Here is an 18,119-nt window from a genome sequence, read left to right as displayed (position 1 = left end):
TTAAATTAAACAGTTTTACTCTGCATGAGTTGCATAATATAAATCAGCAACTACTTAAATTAAAAAAAAACCCAGTTGTGGTTTAAACATGAGTAAATTTTCATTCACAATTTTAAAGTACCTTGGTGAGGATGGTGTCCAAGAAGCTGCAGGTGCAGTCTTGGTGGGAGGGGGGTTGTGGGAATCTTTGGCCCCAGGTCCCCAGATTTGCCCAGGCCCCTCTCTGGAACTGTAAGAAATGAAACTGTAAATGCTAGGAATCAGAAGTGGGCAGACCACAGTGGTGTAGCCATGGGCCACGGCTGTCTGCTTCCTGACTGCGAAAAGGAATTCTCGCAGCGCTCCAACCCGCTAGTTCAGACTTAGTAGGACCTGGGGAACTGGGACTGAGCTCGACAGAAGCAGAAGCCTGCTTCTTCAGCCAGTTTGTTCCCTTGGCACTGCACTGGTGACCCAGAGAGGGGAATCTGTTCTGAAATGGCAGTGAGCATCTGTACAGGCTCCTGAGGGAATATGATCATAGAATCCACATTACCACTCATCTTCTGAAGATAGTTTGACTGTTGCTTACCCAAAATATACTTCTCTGGGCAAGAGGGATGATCCAGTCATGGTGAGTCAGCACTGTTGTCTGAAGCTGACCTCTGTGGATCTGAAACAGTAACTCCCCTTCTGTTACCCGACCATAGCTCGCTAGTGCCTCGTGTCTATTAGCATGGAAGCCACTCCCCTTACCTATGTACATGAGCTGGTGTTTTATTGGCACAATACAAGCTCCTCCTCCAAAAGACATGGTGTACTGCACCATTCCTTTCCTTACAGATGAAGGGTTTTCAGGTGGTAAGACAGGGTATGTTGCCTGCAGGCCAGCTCTGTGGAGAAAGTTTCTCCTGATGGCAGCACCATGGGACATGCAGCGTTACTGTCTATTGTCTCTCCAGGCTCCCAGACTCCTTGGACTAAACCTCTGGAAGAATCCATGTTGTTATTTCTCAGTAATCAGTACACTCCAGTAAAAGGGGAGACTGCAGTGTGTTTCTGTGTATAATTTGCATTGTCACACTGATTTTGGAGCTTTTGAAAACATGCTAAGCAGACTTACCACATTTTAAATACAGATTGCAGCACTGAGGAATTTTTAGCCTTTATTTTTATACTTTAAGCACTAATTCTTCTTGCAATGTTTTTCAATTTTCACCTCCTTACAAGGCCAACAAATGTGCTAGCAACAGCCTACATTAACTAGCAAAAAGTGGAATTGCAGATGCCAGAAATCTGAAAGAATAACATAAAATGGTGGGAATACTCTGCATATCCAAAGGTGCTTGCCAATGACAAAGTTAGTCTGAGGAGATGTTAATTTCTCTTTGAAATGGAAGATGCAGAAGGAGCCAAAATTGTGACTGGCTGTGTGTGATATGGGCTGCAATCAGCTGAAGAACCAAGAATTTATAAGACAAGGGGCAGCGAAAGGCCCTTCCAACAAGATGATCTTCTGGATCACAGCAGGATTACAACTGTAAAGATTTTTTTCATGGATTTACTTACAGACAGCTCTGAATAAGTGTCCATTAATGCCCTGTGGAGGAGTTATTTTGAAAAGTTTAACTGGGAAAATCTAAGCAGTGGCAAAGCAGACTAAAGCAGTTTCATTGATTCAACATTTAATTGATTGCTGACTGTCTATTTTTAAGCTTTTTCCTTGACTTGACAGATGATACACATTGTGCCTTGGCTTTCTGCCCAAAAGCTGTAATAAAGATCTAAAGTTCATTATATCATAAAGTTATAGAACTGAGTGTCGGATAATTTGAAGCCCATTAACTTCTTTTTCTTGACAGTATTAATTCTTATATAAAATTACGGAACCTTCTACAAATTTGTTGTACGGCAGAATTCTCATTGATCTGTTACCAGTTGCAGTCTTTTCTCGTGGAGCTGGTAGGGATGGATAGGCTGGGACTTCTCTCGTCAATGAGAAATACATTATTCATCTTTCTGCATTCTTGGATTTATCGGAAGCCTTAACACTGACAGAACTGCTCTATTTGGTGGAAATCTGATAACTTGGTAATTTCCGGGTGTCGTGTGTGAGGAAACAGTTTTTATTTACAAAAATAAATTTATTATGAATTCAAACCACTACAATGTTAATGTACAATCAAATTACAAACACAAACCAGACAAATCATGGCTAACACAGACTAAACTAACATATTCCAATCGTCTTCAAGGACGCCCATGGACACTGTGTGTTCTTTTTCTACCGCTAGCCAGACATGGACATACCTCCTACATGTTGCCAGGCAGTCAGCCCAGGTGGAACCCCCTGCTGCCTGTCTCCAGGACCAATGGATGAGCCAGCTACAGAAGCAGCTTTACTAAGACATCTTCCTCCCTCCCTACCCACCCCCACCATACTGGATGACTAAAGATCGGGCTAAAGAAGCCCCCGTACTGGATGATAAAAGGTGAAGAGGGTGGGGCTGCAGAAACCCTTTCAGATATGTGAATAAGTTTGCATGTACATGTGCTACACAATCTGTTCCAGCCAAAGTATTGGGAAAAAATAGCAATCTGTGGGAACTCGGATAAGTGTAGGGTTCTGTTCTGTAACTTCCATGGTACATCCTGCCTCTCTAGTAATTCCAAAGCACAATTCACGTAGCTGCTCTTTGCATAAAATACACGGAATTTTGATTCATTTTCTTAATTGACATGTTTGCACTGCTGCTTACCACCTAAAATCAGCACGACACTGTGACAATGTGCTTCCTCACTGTTGACTTCAACATGCTTAGGATTCTGTTTGGGGGGAAATTATCATCAAGTGGATCAGATGGTACATTTCCTACACGTAATTTCTGCCCATTGTACCATTTGCAGTGTAGATTTGGAATACTTGAGCTGAGACAACCATGGCAACAGTCGAGTTTATGCGATCTGTTGTTTACTGATTCATTGCTTTCAATTGGTGACTTTATTTCACAAGTAAATTAGCTTCATTAGAGTTGATGTGTTTGTATTTTCAATGAGATCAAGGATCAAATCTGTTTGCCATATATATATTTATACATATTAGAATTTGTTGTGGTGTGTTGGTGCAGTGTGCAACAAAAGCATTCAACAATTATACAGAATAAAGAATTAAAATTCAAAGTAAGTTTATTGTCAAAGTACATTAATGTCAGCATATATAATGCTGAGATTAATTTTCTTGTGGGCATACTCAGTAAATCCACATTGGAAGTATGCATGAATTATAAATACCAGCATGCATTTACAGTGTAAACAACTTTATAAAAAGTGGTCTAAAGAGCTTATGGTGCAGTGAGTGAGGTTATAGAGGAGAGTGGTGGAGTCCAGCTAGGATGGTTGATCAGATTAACTGCCTGTGAAGATTTTGTTTTAACAGCTCTATAGCACTTTCAAGAAGGGAATTTTTGGAAAAGATAATTTGTTGTGGTGTCCTCAGGGTTGGCACGTGGCCTAGTGGATAAGGCATTGGTCTAGTGATTTGAAGGTCACTGGTTCGAGCCTGAGCTGAGGCAAGGCACTTAACAACATATTGCTCTGTGACGACACTGGTGCCAAGCTGCCTTTCCCTTGGACAACATCTGTGGCATGGAGAGGAGAAGGCTTGCAGCATGGGCAACTGCCGGTCTCCCATACAACCCTGCCCAGGCCTGCGCCCTGGAACCCTTCCAAGGCGCAAATCCATGGTCTCACGAGACTAATGGATGCCTACTATTATTGTGGTGTCCTCAATAATTCTTCCTGTCTGTTTCTTTGTCCTGGACAAATACAAGTCCTGCAGTGATAGACTGCAGCCAATGGCTTTTTCTCCTGTCCTGACTGTTTGCTGTAGTTTTTGCATTTTGTGAGAGGATGCTGCACCAAACCAGCCAGTAATGGCTGACGTGAGGTTGCTCTCTATGGTAGCAATGTGGAATTGCACAGTACATTTTACAGAAGATAGAATTTTACCACCTGCCACAAGGATAGGACCTCTGCTGAAATGCTGAAGGATCTTCACCAATGTCCGACCTGTCAACCGACAAATCATCAAAAGCAGAACCCATTAATACCACATGCCATGCTTTTCATTTTGCATCTTTTCTTTGTAATGTTTTAAAATTTACTGCAAGATAACTTTGAACTCTTCTTGAATAATGTTTTGCATCAAATGGAATATGCACAAAGATCACCATCACAGTGGTTGCATGTTATCTGTGTACATCAACATGTCAAGCGCTTGAAATGAGATGAGCAATGATAACTTTGGCTCCTTGATTGGCATGGATACTTCCTGTAAAGGTGATCTGCGGGAAATGGTTTATCTACTTACTACCTGAAAACACAGTAGTAATAAATCATCAGTGTAAACCTGGTGGCCTTTTAATACCTTTTCGTGGATCCAAATTTGACTTACTAATGTACTGATTCACAGAGTCAAATGTTTGGTCTTGATTTCAAACACTATATATTTGTAAAATCGATTTGCCAGACAACAGTCATTGAAATAGATTAAAATTATACCGGTGCTGTTCAGTAAATAAACTATAAAACTATAATCTAGCAGTGCTTCAACAGTGGAGAAATTTTATGTTTAAATTAAGAATTAGGGATGTGGTGGTAAACTAATAATGCTTGCTAAATTGGCAAAATCTCAATGCAGCGCTCAGAGCTATTCAAGTCTATTTTTTAGTATTTCAAATGGTGAAAAGAAATATAACCATATTTTCTACCTACTTTTGCTCAGCAACCCAGTTGACTTTGTTTCCTTAACTTATTTTGAGTTGTATTGCACGACTTGTGTCACGGGTCCAGAACAGTGAACTGTAATTTGCAAACAGTATTTCAAGGGGATAAGAAAACAATTCGATGATTCTGTTGGCAGGGATTGATTACGCAACATCTACAAGTAAATATTTATTTAAGCTTCCGTTTATGAAACTGTTTGTTTGCTGATAGGCTGCTTCAAAGATGATCGGATTGTCTTTTGGACTTGGATGTTTTCAACGTACTTCATGGAGAAGTGGGCACCAAGACAGGATGACATGTTGTTCTATGTTCGTCGGAAGTTGACCTTTGCCGGTCCAGACAGCGGTGATGGGAAGCAGGTATGCACAGCAGATTCAGAATCAATGTAGGAAAAAAAGTTGTATTAATTAGTTTGTTTTTTCTAAACTTCTCAAGCAGCTAATTTGCTCAGGACTTTTCATTTTTTTGGACTTGACTCTTAAGGTTTTGAAAAGGTGGACAGCTATATTTTTGTGGCAATTCTCATGTCCTTGTCAAAGCATTCCAATGCAGTTTGTAGCCAACGATGCATTTCTGAGTGTAGTCTGAAGTGCATGAAATGTAGGAGCCAAGCACGGCAAGCTCCCAATGACTGCAATGTGATGATTAAGAAACTTTTTTTCAGAATCGAGCAATGCAAGTTGACTGAAGCACTACAGAAAGAATGTTGGTCATTTTGATGTTGGATCTTTTGCATCCACATGAGGGAACAGATGTGATCGCTATTAAACATATTGTTGGAAAAATTGTGTCCTCAGAGTTCCCAGAGATAGGTGTTAAGAGGTCATGTTTCTGCTTATCTCAGCTGGTCCAGAGATAAGTGTTTAATCAATTGAACCACACCTCATACTTCAGCTAATGTATCCAGTAATTTTCTGTGCACAAAACTGAAGGAGGAAAGGCCACTTGCTGAACTGTCAAAACCTGCTCTTTCAAATAGTTTATCTATAATTGATTGGATATGTCCATTTAAAATAATTTACCAATAAAGTTATACTTCCGCTGCAACCTACAAGGGGAAGAGACCACTAGATATCTACGGTCTCTGTAGGTTCAGTTAAGTTACCTGTCCACACGCTGTCAAGTTAACTCAAAACTTTCTTTCTCATTTGTGAAGAAACGTGTCGGAATGTATCACTGCAGAATTAGCATCAGGATCCAAGCTCCAGTGTGGGAGCCAGTTCCATGCAGCTATTGTCATGTAGGCAGATCAATACATTCCCTTCTTAAAGGCTGCTCATGTATAGAGCAACATATTGATGCATCAATATAGTTCACCTACATTTATTTTTTTTTAAAATATATACAGTATAGAGAAAAAAATAAAGCCTTTGACTTTCCTTTGTTGGTATATCCTGACAATACAAATGTATTTAATTTGCTGTTTACTTAAGTCACCTCCTCTTAACCGTTGGTTCTCCTGTATAAGATGCATAAATATTTACTGAGGGATTTGTGTCTGGCTACCCAGCTGGTTTGCTTTCATGTTCAGGAGATCTGAGCAGAATGACTGAGTAGCACTTCTAAAATCGGGTTTAATTTCCTGTCCACAGGAGACTTTCTGATGCTGAAGTTCAAAGACAGCCACTTAATTGATCTTAGATGGAACCAAATCCTTATCCATCTCCAAGAAGGCAATTCCAGTGCTCTATATCTCACAAAACTGCAGTATGTTAAGATTCCCTGGAGGCCCTTTGTGGGACTTTACAGCTGTCTGAAAATTAATCACCACATATTCTACTACAAACATTTACTCTTCGAGGCACAAGAAGCTCTTCCAGGCAGTTTCCTATTTTTTGAGAAGCCCACTGTAAGCCCTCGAAGCCTACCTTCTGAATAGGGTTTTGTTTACTTGTGTTATCGTCACTCAGAGCGTTTTACATCAAGCTGCATCCTCTTACGTTTGTCACGTTTGCTAATGTTGATGTAAAAACACGGGTCTTGAAGGCACGTTGTCAACCAACATTTATGTAAATCCATAATCGTTTCATCTGGATTAAGGAACTTGCTCTCTCCTCCTGTGAGCCAAACCTTAGAAGTGTGAAATATAAAGGTATAACTTCTATGCTATTCATGATCAAGAACTCGTGTTCCTTTCAAAAGGAATGATCTCGATGAGCAAACTGTCCTTGTGCTTATGCTCTACACAAAAGTGAACCTGGTATCACAGTCAGGGTCCTTAATGACGTTATGCAGTGTTTGGATGTAATACACAAAACAGCGTTCTAGGATGACGACCCGAAAATATCGTATCCAAGCTTGCTACCAAATATAATCTCATTTCCAACTTCATGCTCTGTGACCCTAAAATATGATGCACTGCTTGTAGTTTCTTTTTCCACTGTGTACACCAGTGGTGTATCTCTGCAACTTTTCTGCTTGATAATTGCCAAATACAATTTTTAAAAAGGCACTTCCACTAAACCTTATGAATCATAATCCATTGCCTGCCCCCCTCACCCATGCTCATTCCCTAGGCCTCTGAGTTTACACCAATACTTCCAGATTTTTTGAGCAAGGTTAATTTCAGAGCCTGATCCTGCCCCAAAGCAGTTCCCTGACTCTGCCCCCATCCATTAAAAGCAGCGAATAATTCAGCACTGCAGAAATTCCGAGTCAGCAGTAATTGCCCAGGGAGTGAGTGTACACTAATAATTATTCATGAGCTGAGCAATGGGCCACAGTACAATTCTCTGCCATAGATGTTAATTAGTTCCATTATGAAGTACAGTTATTTTGTATTGTACAATATGTATGTTACCCAGGAAATGCACTCCATGGAATTCAAGTGCTGTGGTGAGACATCTTTTGTGTCTCTCTCCAGTCATTCTTTGCTACCCATTTATTTTCAGGTCAAAGATGTGTATTTGTTTTTAATATAACATTACCATAGCCAGATCACATTCTCATCAAAGAAGTTCTGAAGTTTGTTTGTATGGTTCATGATCTTGATAATTAATTGAGGCAATGTGGATAAGGATCAGCTTAGTTCACCAGGTACATTTACATGTGTTAGGGATTTACTGAGGCCTGCTGGCGTGACGTGCAACAAAAAAATGACAAAAACGCTGGTGTAGCTTCCTTCGTGCTTTCGCCACTCCTGGTGACTGCAAATGGAGAGGGTTTTGGGCAGGGTGATCTGACTCTGTAGGCTTGTGGTTCATTAGTTTCTATAGGGGAAGTTGCTTCACTCTGGCACGGATCTGAGTCTCTGGTGAAATGTGGCTGGGCAGTAACACTGACTCATGATCTCCTTCACAATCGTGCCCCGAGTCAGATGCCCAATCATGTCCCAATTACTCAAAAGGTTCAGAACATTCGGAGGCATTCGTGCACAAATTCTTTCACAGCAAAGAAGCTGCTGGAAATCTTGGTGGCTGAGTGAGGAGGGGGTAGTAGTTGAGGAGCATTTGTGGAAGCAGGAGGCTAATGCTTTGGGTTGCGAGGCTGCCTCAGAACTGAATGCAGAGGGAAGGCGACCAGTATATAGAACTGAGAGTGATGGGTGGAACCAGGTGAGTGGGAGAGATAGGCAGATGAAGCCAGGTGCGGCAGAGGGAGGGGGGTGTTGAGACAGAGGCCGGTGGAGCCAGGTAAGGGATGATGAGCAGATGGAACAAGATGGCTGAGGGTTATGGGGAAAGGTGACCTTAAGGAGTAGAAACCCAGGGAGATGGATGTATGGATAATGGGCAGATGAATCCAGGTGAGTGAGGGTGGTAGACCTAGTTAATCAGGTGGAAGGAGAGATGAAAATGGTGTACCAAAGGAGAAAAACTGTAGGTGGGCTTGTAGGACTGAGAAAGGAAACAACTGGGGTAGATTCCATGAAATTCTGCATATTATGTTTTCCTTTTAAATTGAGAAGGTGCAATGTTCTGCAAGTGAATTAAATTTTATGATTCCCTGAATTTAACTTCTGGCTTCAGTAAACTTTATGACATAATTTATAGCAGGGTTCATATGATCCGATGGTAGAAGCATGAAGGAATAGAGTTGAGGCGTCTGTCTGTCAGGGTTGACCACGGATATTGTCTCCTAGCTGTCCATATACACAAGCCTGGGCAGTACAATACGGAGGGCAAGCTGTTGCCCATGCAGCAAGCTCCCCCTCTCCATGCATCTGAGGAACCTAAAGGAACAACAGAGGCTGATATAGTTCGGCACCAGCAACGTCAGTCAGCATTAAACTCAAAGTAGGACTGCCTGAGGGACTCCAGTCCCAGAATTTTTCCCTCAGGGCTAATTCCCAAAGCCTTCCCCATGAGTGGGTATGGCCACAAGGCAGCAGAGGTATGAGATCAGAATTTTCCTTCGGGGTGAGCTGCCAATCACAGTAGACAGCCCCATCTGCCCAAAATGACTGATTTTAAGGCACCAGCAACCCGCCTTTGCCCCTTCTTCTGTCGGTAGAAATGGTTCGGCCGGGCTTAGTAGCTAACCCACACGTGAGCTTGGTTGTCAGAGGGATTTAAGACGCATGCCATTGGGAGCATTTAATAGGTTGTAGGAGCTGATCCCACTATCGCCCCCGGCTATGACAATATTAAGGAACCAAAAAATGGAAGGTTCATGTCAAATTAGTGAGTTATTTAGGGCAATGCAAGGTCAGCAGGCATTGTGTTCACTAAACCACAAACATGGCCATAGGAAGTGAAAGCTGATTTATTGTAAAAGTGTTGATGTGGAATATAGGAACCAAGTTAATGAAACTGAACTGGAAAATTAATCCTGCATCTAACCTCAGCCTATGTACATTCTGAAGATTGCTCACTTTCTGCGGTTCAGAACAATTTTGATCCTGAATTAAACCAATTCCAGGGCACTAAGATTCATCCAGAGGTGAACAAATTGTTGACAGTATGACCTTCAGTTCCTCAGTTTCTTTTTGTGGCTTGTCATGGGTTGTTACTTTAGGGTTTAACTAGGCTGGATCTCTGTTTATAAATAAGTGCTGCTAATGATCTACTGTAAATTTAGAAAGAAACTGCAGATGTTGGAAATGTACAATGAAGCAGAAAATGCTGGGAATATGATAATACTGGAAAAGGTGAATGTTTCAGATCAAAAACCCTACACCAATTCCTTTAGGATAAATCTAAACACCTGCACTGCCAGTTTCCCCCATATTTATTGGCACTTCATTCACAAAGAGCAGAAACGTGTTCTTTCCATTTGCGTGAGGCATGATTACTATGTGAAAAGGCTTTGCAGAAATCTCCGGGTCCAGCTGGCCAGCCTCCTGTGCGTAGCTGAAGGGGTATCAGAGGTAAGGGAAGATGACAGGCTGAGGAATGTACTCATTTTAACTTTGTGCTTCCATCAACTGCACGTGTATTGCAATTCTCAAATCAGATGTATTGTAGCGCAAAGATTGTCAAACTACAACTGAACTGCCTTCTCTAAATGATGAACTAATGTACACCACAAATTTCAACCTTTTGAACCAAAGCCCCTGCTGCGTGGCTGAATTTTGTTCTTTCCAGGAAACTGGAGGTGATGGCTTTATTTCCATGGCAACCAAAATTGACCTCCTGATTCAGCACGTTGGAGCCTCAGCTGTCAATTGTGAATTATTGAAGACTACATCTCAAGCAATAGGTAGCAACAAAATCAGAAATGTCACTTAATCATCTGCAAATAGGAGCGGAGTAACTCAATAATTGCTAAATGCAGTTGTATTTTTATTTTCTAGCAAGTAAGAAAATACCCAAACATTTGAACGTGTTTAATGAGACCCCTGGTGAGACAGTCTGTTCAGTGATTTTTTTAAAACTTTAAAAAGGATCACACTCTTGCTGCCTTCTAGTATCAAAACTGGCAGAGTAGTATCTTAGTTCTTTGAATTCAGCTGTGGAGTGGTGCATTTCAGCCTGTTGACCGGAAAGGTGCGTCACCCGACTTCATAATGACGATAATCTCCTCATATGCACAGAATGCTCAAGTCCCAAGCAATTCACATTGGAGTGGGTACTGGCGCAGCCTCCGGTGAATGGTGATGAACGATTGTTTGAGAGTGTGATGTTGCTGCTGGTTCATTCTTCCACAGTTCTACCAGCGGGAAAGGACTGTAAAGCAAATAACTGCAAACTACGTCACATAAGAAGCTTCACCAGGAAAGTGCAAAAGAATCAGCAGAGATTATAAGTGAAACAATGTTGAAGGGTTCCCCAGCCCTTATTTAAGGGGCTTAAACTGTGGGGCACAATTGTTCAACTGCATATCAGCTCAGCTTACATATGATTAATTTTTATTCTTTTTAAATATTCACCCACCAATTGCCCTTTACTCCTCCCCTATTAATTCATGAATCACTTGAACCATCAGAGATCTTTCTTCGAGCTTTCTGTTTGGACTAAAGGAATCTGTTAAAGAGGTCATGGGTTTAACATTCGGACTGTTGCTATCATATCTGACAACCTCCTACTTCATGACGAGTCCCTTCAGAGAGCAAACCTCAATGTTACATGTTGGATGAGCTCAGGCTCTTTAATTTCACCTTCACTTATGTTTGTGAATGCTAACTTCTAGCTAGGAACCAATTTAATACTAATTTTGAGTCTGAAGCCAGCTTTTAACTGGAGGAGGCGGGTGGGAGATGGTGATAAGTTGGAAACTAGATTTTAAATTTCATTGTGGAAAGATGGGTAGGGTGGGGAGAAGCATGCTGATGTCTCAAAATGTTTGTTTGATGGGGTCAGTTGTTGAAGTGGCCCCATAGACTAGGAGAGTTGGCTACCCATTGCCAGCCCAAGGTAATGGGTGTCTTAGCAATCAGATTCCTTCTGCATGTTTGAACATTGGATGGAGGTGACTTCAGCTTGTCTGGGATGCCTTGGTAGGCAGTCTGCATACAAGAGGAAAATCCCTACTCTGACAAGCAGCACCAGGCGATGATTTTAATCATAATTATTTAATTAGTATTGAAATGAACTCAATCACCACCATTCCCACTACTACTCATCCCTCAACCAAATAAACCTCTGTTACTGTCGGATGTGCATTTCCATTGATTGGTGAAATACAAGCTGGGTAATGAGGGAGGAAGGGTATTGTTTGGTGTTGAATGGAGGGAAGTGAGTGGTGGTGTCACTCGTTGGATTGTGACACCCTTATCAACATAAATTCTTTTGAGGAGAGGGTGGGTGAGAGTTGGAACAGTGTGTGAAATCAAACCTGATTAGCAATGATATTCTTGATTTTGTTATCCAGGTATATGGAATTAGAGAGTTGCTGCCGAGTGGCACCATATGTAACTTGGCCTCGTGGGTGCAGTAGCAGAGTGGTTAAGGGACTGCACTGGTAGCCGGAGTTGTGAGTTTGAATCCCACTCAGGCAGCTAAAGTTTAAAATCAAATATGTACAAAATTCTGGAATAGATATCAGCATCAGCAATCAAGCCATGAATCTACCAACTTGTCCCTAAAAATCCATCTGGTCTATTGGAGAGGAAAGGACAGAGAGAGGAACCTTGGATCTCTAATCAGATCCAACAACCTGGTTGGTTCTTAACTGTTCTGTGAACTGCGCCAGTAAGCCACTGGGTTTGTGGTTTAGCATTAAATGCTGGCCTTACCTCTGACAGAATGAAACAGATTCATCATTAAGGTGGACATAATTTCTAGCCAGGGGTCTGCTTCTTCAGAAAATTGGATTACAAAACTTCTCAGAGAAGAGTTGTAAGAAGCTAACAGAAGAATAACTGGTGCTAGTTATTCTGTGGCGAATGAATCAAAACAATGGTTCATAAGGATAAAGCAGATTGAAAGCAGGCTGCACCACAGTTAAATTTCCAGATGTCTTTTAGGTCACCTGGGAGATGTAAAGAAATCGACAAGACATTGGGTGTGCAGTGGAGCAGAGCTTGTGTGTCCATCAAAGCTAATGTAAGGAACCTTCTAGAATTGGGATGCATGATCATCAGACTGGAGCCTCTCTGCTCAGTTTCGAGATGAGGCTGCTGACCTGCCAGGGTGCTTCCTCAAATTCTTCTAGGCTGAACCTTATTGTGGTCACTTTTTGGGGTGAGGATACAGGCAGCAAAGAGTCAGCATGGGAGTAAGCCTTTCAGCTCGCCACCTCCATTCTGGCCAAGTTCCCCATACATTAATTTCATTCCCAAAATATATCTGAAACATTAAGTAAACCCTGCTTCCTCACAAACCTTTCAACCCACTGAGTCAGTGGAAATGTATTTTCTAAATCGGTCTCAGCAAAGGAGGTTCTAGTTGTTGCATTGGGTAGGCTAAAAAATGGATGGGACAGAGGTCCTGAGATGTCTGCTTGTACTGTGTGGGGAACATCACCCAGTCCAAAGGTTGCTGAGGGAACACGTGGAGGCGGTGCGTGAGGATGCAAGAATTACAAGAGTTACGGAATTGTGATAAAGCACAGTAACCTGCAGGCCTGTCAGTGGTGGTGGAAACTATAAAGATGGACAGTTACTTGGGCAGGAATGGACTGAGCATGGAAAAACAGGATGGATTTATTAAAATGGTTAATTGTTTTGAACGAGCGTGGTCAAAAAGGGTTTGATAAATAACACAAAAGCATTACATCATTTGACCTTTTTTGCACTATTAATTTGTTATAGCAAATTTTATGTTTTAGTACCGTGCAGCTGCTGCAGAACAACAAATTTCACTGCATTCAAGTCAGTGATAATAAACCTGATTCAGTTTATTATCAAAATTGAAGGTCATGGACTAAAGTGTACTGAAGTGATAATGGATGGAAAATGGAAAACATAGAAATGGTTTATTTGGACTGTTGGTGGGGTTACCGAGGCTTACCTCCAGACTTGCTATTGAGACCCCTGCTTTTCCTGTTACAAATTAATGACCGGAACTCGGGTGTGCAGGGCATGGTTTCCAAATTTGAAGGTGGCAGGATACTTCAAAAGGACAAAAGAGCAAGAAGGGTTCAGGTGACCTGCTCTATGATTCATCAAGACTGTGGCCAATCTTCTACATCTGTGCCGTTTTCCAGCTGTCCCAGTAAGCACTGATTCAAGTAATGGCTGGAAATCTGTCGATCTCTGTTCTGAATGAACACGGTGACTGAATTCCCACAACAAGGCAGTCCTCTGCAGGGTGATCCAAGGGGTAGTGGAAAAGCACCTGTGAGGAATCAAAGTGATTTACAAGGTGGCGTAAGGTGTGCGATTAGGAACTGGAGTGATGGAGGCAGATTGAATATTGTTTTCACATACTTATCCAGTTCCCTCTGAAAGGGAAGAATTTGGTGAAAGGCAGGATGGTAGGACTAAACGAATTGCCCTTACAAAGAACCTGCATGGATTTAGTAAGCACAACAGTCTGCAACAATACTTTTTGTGAGTCAGCAGTGTAACCCCGCTATCTCTGATCAATAATTCCAGTCAAGTTTTTAATAGCGCCATTCCAAGCTTACTTTCCAGACAGATTTAATTTACAGGCTGTGCACCAACAGCAGCTATTAGAGAAATCCCGCATTCATCCAACTAAAGGATTTATCTAGTCTCCCATTGTCATTCCCTTCATGCTCTCTGGGTACCAGCTTGCCAAGAAGTGATTTTTTTTGCATAAATCTTTACGAGCTTGAGTCCGCGTGTCGGGCAGGGAGGATGGTGGAAGGAATGAATCTTGGCTGCTCGGCACCACCCCGGCAGCGTCTTGCAGAGTCCCTGCTGCCCTGGGTCCAATGCTTTTATATTTCTAATGGCAGGAATCTTAAATTGCTCTTACTTATGAACTAAGGCTTGGTGCAAGTTCAGTATTCTCTCTTTGTTCTACTCTATATCAGTTAAATGAAGCCATGAATTTTGTACAGCCACCTCCAGTGACCTATATCCGGCAGAGTAACATGCTTTTTTTGTCCAAGTCATTTTATTGCCCTGAGTTGCACTTCCCTGTGTTATTCTAATATAACATTATTATACACTTTCAACATTGAGCTTTGATGTTTTCTATTCTAAGGAATTCCTATCATGATTTAGTGAGAATTCTGAAGTGTTCCTGTTTATAAAATAGATGTCCAATAATATAACCAAAATCTAATTACTGAAATTCAGTGGAAGGCTAAATATCTTGTAAAGCAAAGCTGATCTTGTTTCCCTCTGATAATATGAATGATGATTTAATGCTGATCTGATATTCTATCCATTCTGCAAGTAAGAACATGTGAATTATTTGTTTTCCTCCCTCCTGGTGAACTGCTAGGTTGAAGTTGAAGTTTACCGCAGAGATTCCAAGAAGTTGCCTGGTCTCGGTGACCCAGACATTGATTGGGAGGAGAGTGTCTACCTGAACCTCGTTTTGCAGAAGGTATATTCTGACTGGATAGTTTCTTACTGTCAAGAATTGTCCTCAGGTTGCATTGCTAGAAATTGTTCTAAGCAGTTTCTACTAAACTATTGCTGTGTTGTTAGGTTTTTGTGTTAAAAGACTTTACAATTCCTGGTCTATTTAATTTTGCTCAAGTTGAGGTTTCCTGCACCAGGTATTTCAGTCAACTAAAGAGGAATACTGCTGCCTGCTCTGAAACCAAGTGAGTTGATCACATGCGAGTTTATAGTGGGATTACTACTATTTAGTCTGAGTCTCTGGGCTAGCTCTCCCTCCATCTCAGCCAACCATCACCTCCCACACTCTCTAAATGGTTCATCTGTTTATTCAACTGAGTGCTGGATGAGGGAAAAACCTCCAAGTATAGCCCAGAGAGTTTGCCTCCCTCATCACCAGCTCACCAGGAATCAGCAGGAGTGGAATCAGACCATTCACAATCACGCTCTGTCACCTGACCTAGAGATTAGCTTTCTCGCACTGTGATAACCCAACTTGGGCATGGCCTCCGCTCGATTGCAGCTGAAATCTGCAACATCCTTCAATGTCTTTATTGCATCAGGGCATTTTTACTACAATGGCCCCCAATAAGCTGGTCTCTGTAAACCTCAGGTCACCTTAAATCAGCAGCCCCTGTCCCAATAATTCCCAAAATAATTGATTTCCCATTATTATTATGGTTAGGCAATACCCCTGCTTTCTATTCCTTATTCTTCTTTCACATCCTCTGCTTCAAGTTAAGATCCTAGTGTTTATTTATTAGCAAAGTCTTTTTTACTAGATTTTATTGTATCTTTATAGTAAGGATTCTAATATTTTACTACTATTGATGTTTAACTGGCTGGTGTGTAAGTATTCTAACTTATGACGAATTGAGTTAAAATGGTAACTCAATGTTCTGCCACTCTGCTTTATTCAATTTATATATGTGAGTAACAAGCCCCCACTATTTCTCTTACGCAATCTGTCTATACCAGTATTATTTGTTCTGTTGAGTTTGAAGTAAAATTTCCCCTTTACTTTAAATATTGTATCATGCCTGATTGTAGCCTGGATACATGAAAAATACTGAAGCAAACTTATTTAATATTCCTGCTATTTCACTGTTAGTGCGTGCGATTTTTACTGTCTGTTATTTAATGGCCCTTCTGCCAGATCTGTGTTTACTGTGTTGCCGGTTGAATACTTCAGATTGATTGGTTTAACAAAATGCTGATGGGTTTGGTTTGTTTCCTCAATTTATCTATGCATCATTTTAGCAGATCTGATCTACATTCCCCAAATTCTCTTAGCATCTGGTGAGGCAAATCTAAATCAGATAACTCCTGGTATTTTTGTATCTAAATCAGATAATCCCTGGTATTTTTGTGTTTATCACACCATCCACACTGCGGTTGGCTGCAGAACCCCCTCTAGTGGCAGGTTTTGTTCGTGAACTGGGCCCACAACTAGCAGTGGGAGATAAGGAGTGAACTGAGACAACTGGGGCCTGACCGAACAGGGTAAGACTGAACTGTACGTCATCTCAGCCTAGATAAAATTAACAGTCAAGAAAACTGCAGGCTTTTTGGTATGGTGGGCTGTAGAATGGAGGAAGAAAGGTATTGCCTGATTTAAGCTGGCTCTGTGATGCACGAGAAGGAAACTGGAAATACTGCAGATTCCAGCTGACCTAATCAATATTTCCACCATTTTGTTTTGATGCACGGTGCACCGTAGAGTCAAATAAACTTCATTCATTGTCTGAATTGGTATGCAGCAGATTGTCACTTGGACAGGAAACACGGAGGCTGAGAGCTGATCCTCAAACCTGCATTTCTCCCTCTACAGCTGGAATACGTAGTGACGTGCGCTGTGTGCACACGCTCAGATGGAGGAGACATTCACATTCATAAGAAGAAATCCCAGGTTAGACACTGTCTTTTGCAAACTGAGTCCCTGGTGAATATGGGAAGCCTCCCTCAATTTGATGGTTTGGATGATATTTTTTATAATGCCTTGCTTGTGTAAATTCTAAAACTCCTGAAACACTGAAAATGTAAATATAATTCTCTGCCAATCCAACAGACACATTTTAGAAAGAAATAAAAACACAAAATGCTGGCAGAACTCAGCAGGCCAGACAGCATCAATGGGAGGAGGTAGTGACGACATTTTGGGCCGAAACCCTTAATCAGGAGTGAAGTAACATGGGATGGTCGAGGGGGGATAAGAGGTGGGGGGAGGGATGAAGTGGAGAGCTGGGAAGTGATAGGTTGGAGGGAAATGGGCTAGGGGGAAGGTGGAGAATTATGGGAAATAAAAGAGAAAGAAAGGTAGAGCTGGGGGGAGATTATAGTGGGGGGGGGGGAAGAAAGAGAAAGAGAACCAGACTAAAATAATAGGTAGGGATGGGGGTAGGCAGGGGTATCAACGGAGGTCTGTGAGTTGAATGTTCATGCCGGCAGGTAGGAGGCTACCTAGGCGGGAGATGAGGTATTGCTCCATCGACCTGTGTGTGGCCTCATCTTGACGGTAGAGGAGGCCATGGACAGACATGTCGGAGTGGGAGTGGTCTGTGGAATTGAAGTGTGTGGCCACAGGGAGATCCCGCCACTGCTGGAAGACCGAGCGCCGGTGTTCGGCAAAACAGTCTCCCAGTCTGCAGCGGGTCTCTCCAATGTATAAATGGCCACATCGGGAGCACCGGATACAGTATATCACCCCAGTTGACTCGCAGGTGAAGTGGTGCCTCACCTGAAAGGACTGCCTGGGGCCTGGGATGGTGGTGAGGGAAGAAGTGTGGGGGCAGGTGTAGCACTTCTTCTGTTTGTAGGGATGAGTGCCCGGAGGGAGGTCGGTGGTGAGGGATGGGGGGGGATGAATGGACAAGGGAGTGATCCCTGTGGAAAGCCGAGAGTGGGGGGGAGGGCAAGATATGGCTGGTGGTGGGATCACGTAGGAGGTGGCGGAAGTTACGGAGGATTATATGTTGGATCTGTAGGCTGGTGGGGT

General features: G+C 42.1%; 1 protein-coding gene across 2 annotated transcripts in view; it reads left to right on the top strand.

Annotated features, from left to right (window-relative positions):
* Positions 1 to 18,119, top strand: part of kiaa0930 — a 98,232-nt gene that overhangs the window by 39,804 nt on the left and 40,309 nt on the right. For both annotated transcript variants that reach the window (XM_059977990.1, XM_059977989.1), the window contains exons 2-4: positions 4,975 to 5,123; positions 15,003 to 15,107; positions 16,956 to 17,033. In XM_059977990.1, the coding sequence (XP_059833973.1) occupies positions 4,975 to 5,123; positions 15,003 to 15,107; positions 16,956 to 17,033 (332 nt within the window). The remainder of the gene's footprint in view (positions 1 to 4,974; positions 5,124 to 15,002; positions 15,108 to 16,955; positions 17,034 to 18,119) is intronic.

Source organism: Hypanus sabinus, chromosome 8 (assembly GCF_030144855.1).
Source record: "Hypanus sabinus isolate sHypSab1 chromosome 8, sHypSab1.hap1, whole genome shotgun sequence".
In the NCBI taxonomy this organism is placed as follows: domain Eukaryota; kingdom Metazoa; phylum Chordata; class Chondrichthyes; order Myliobatiformes; family Dasyatidae; genus Hypanus; species Hypanus sabinus.
Note: the sequence above shows the minus strand (reverse complement) of the source record. Positions and strands in the feature narration are given on the sequence as shown.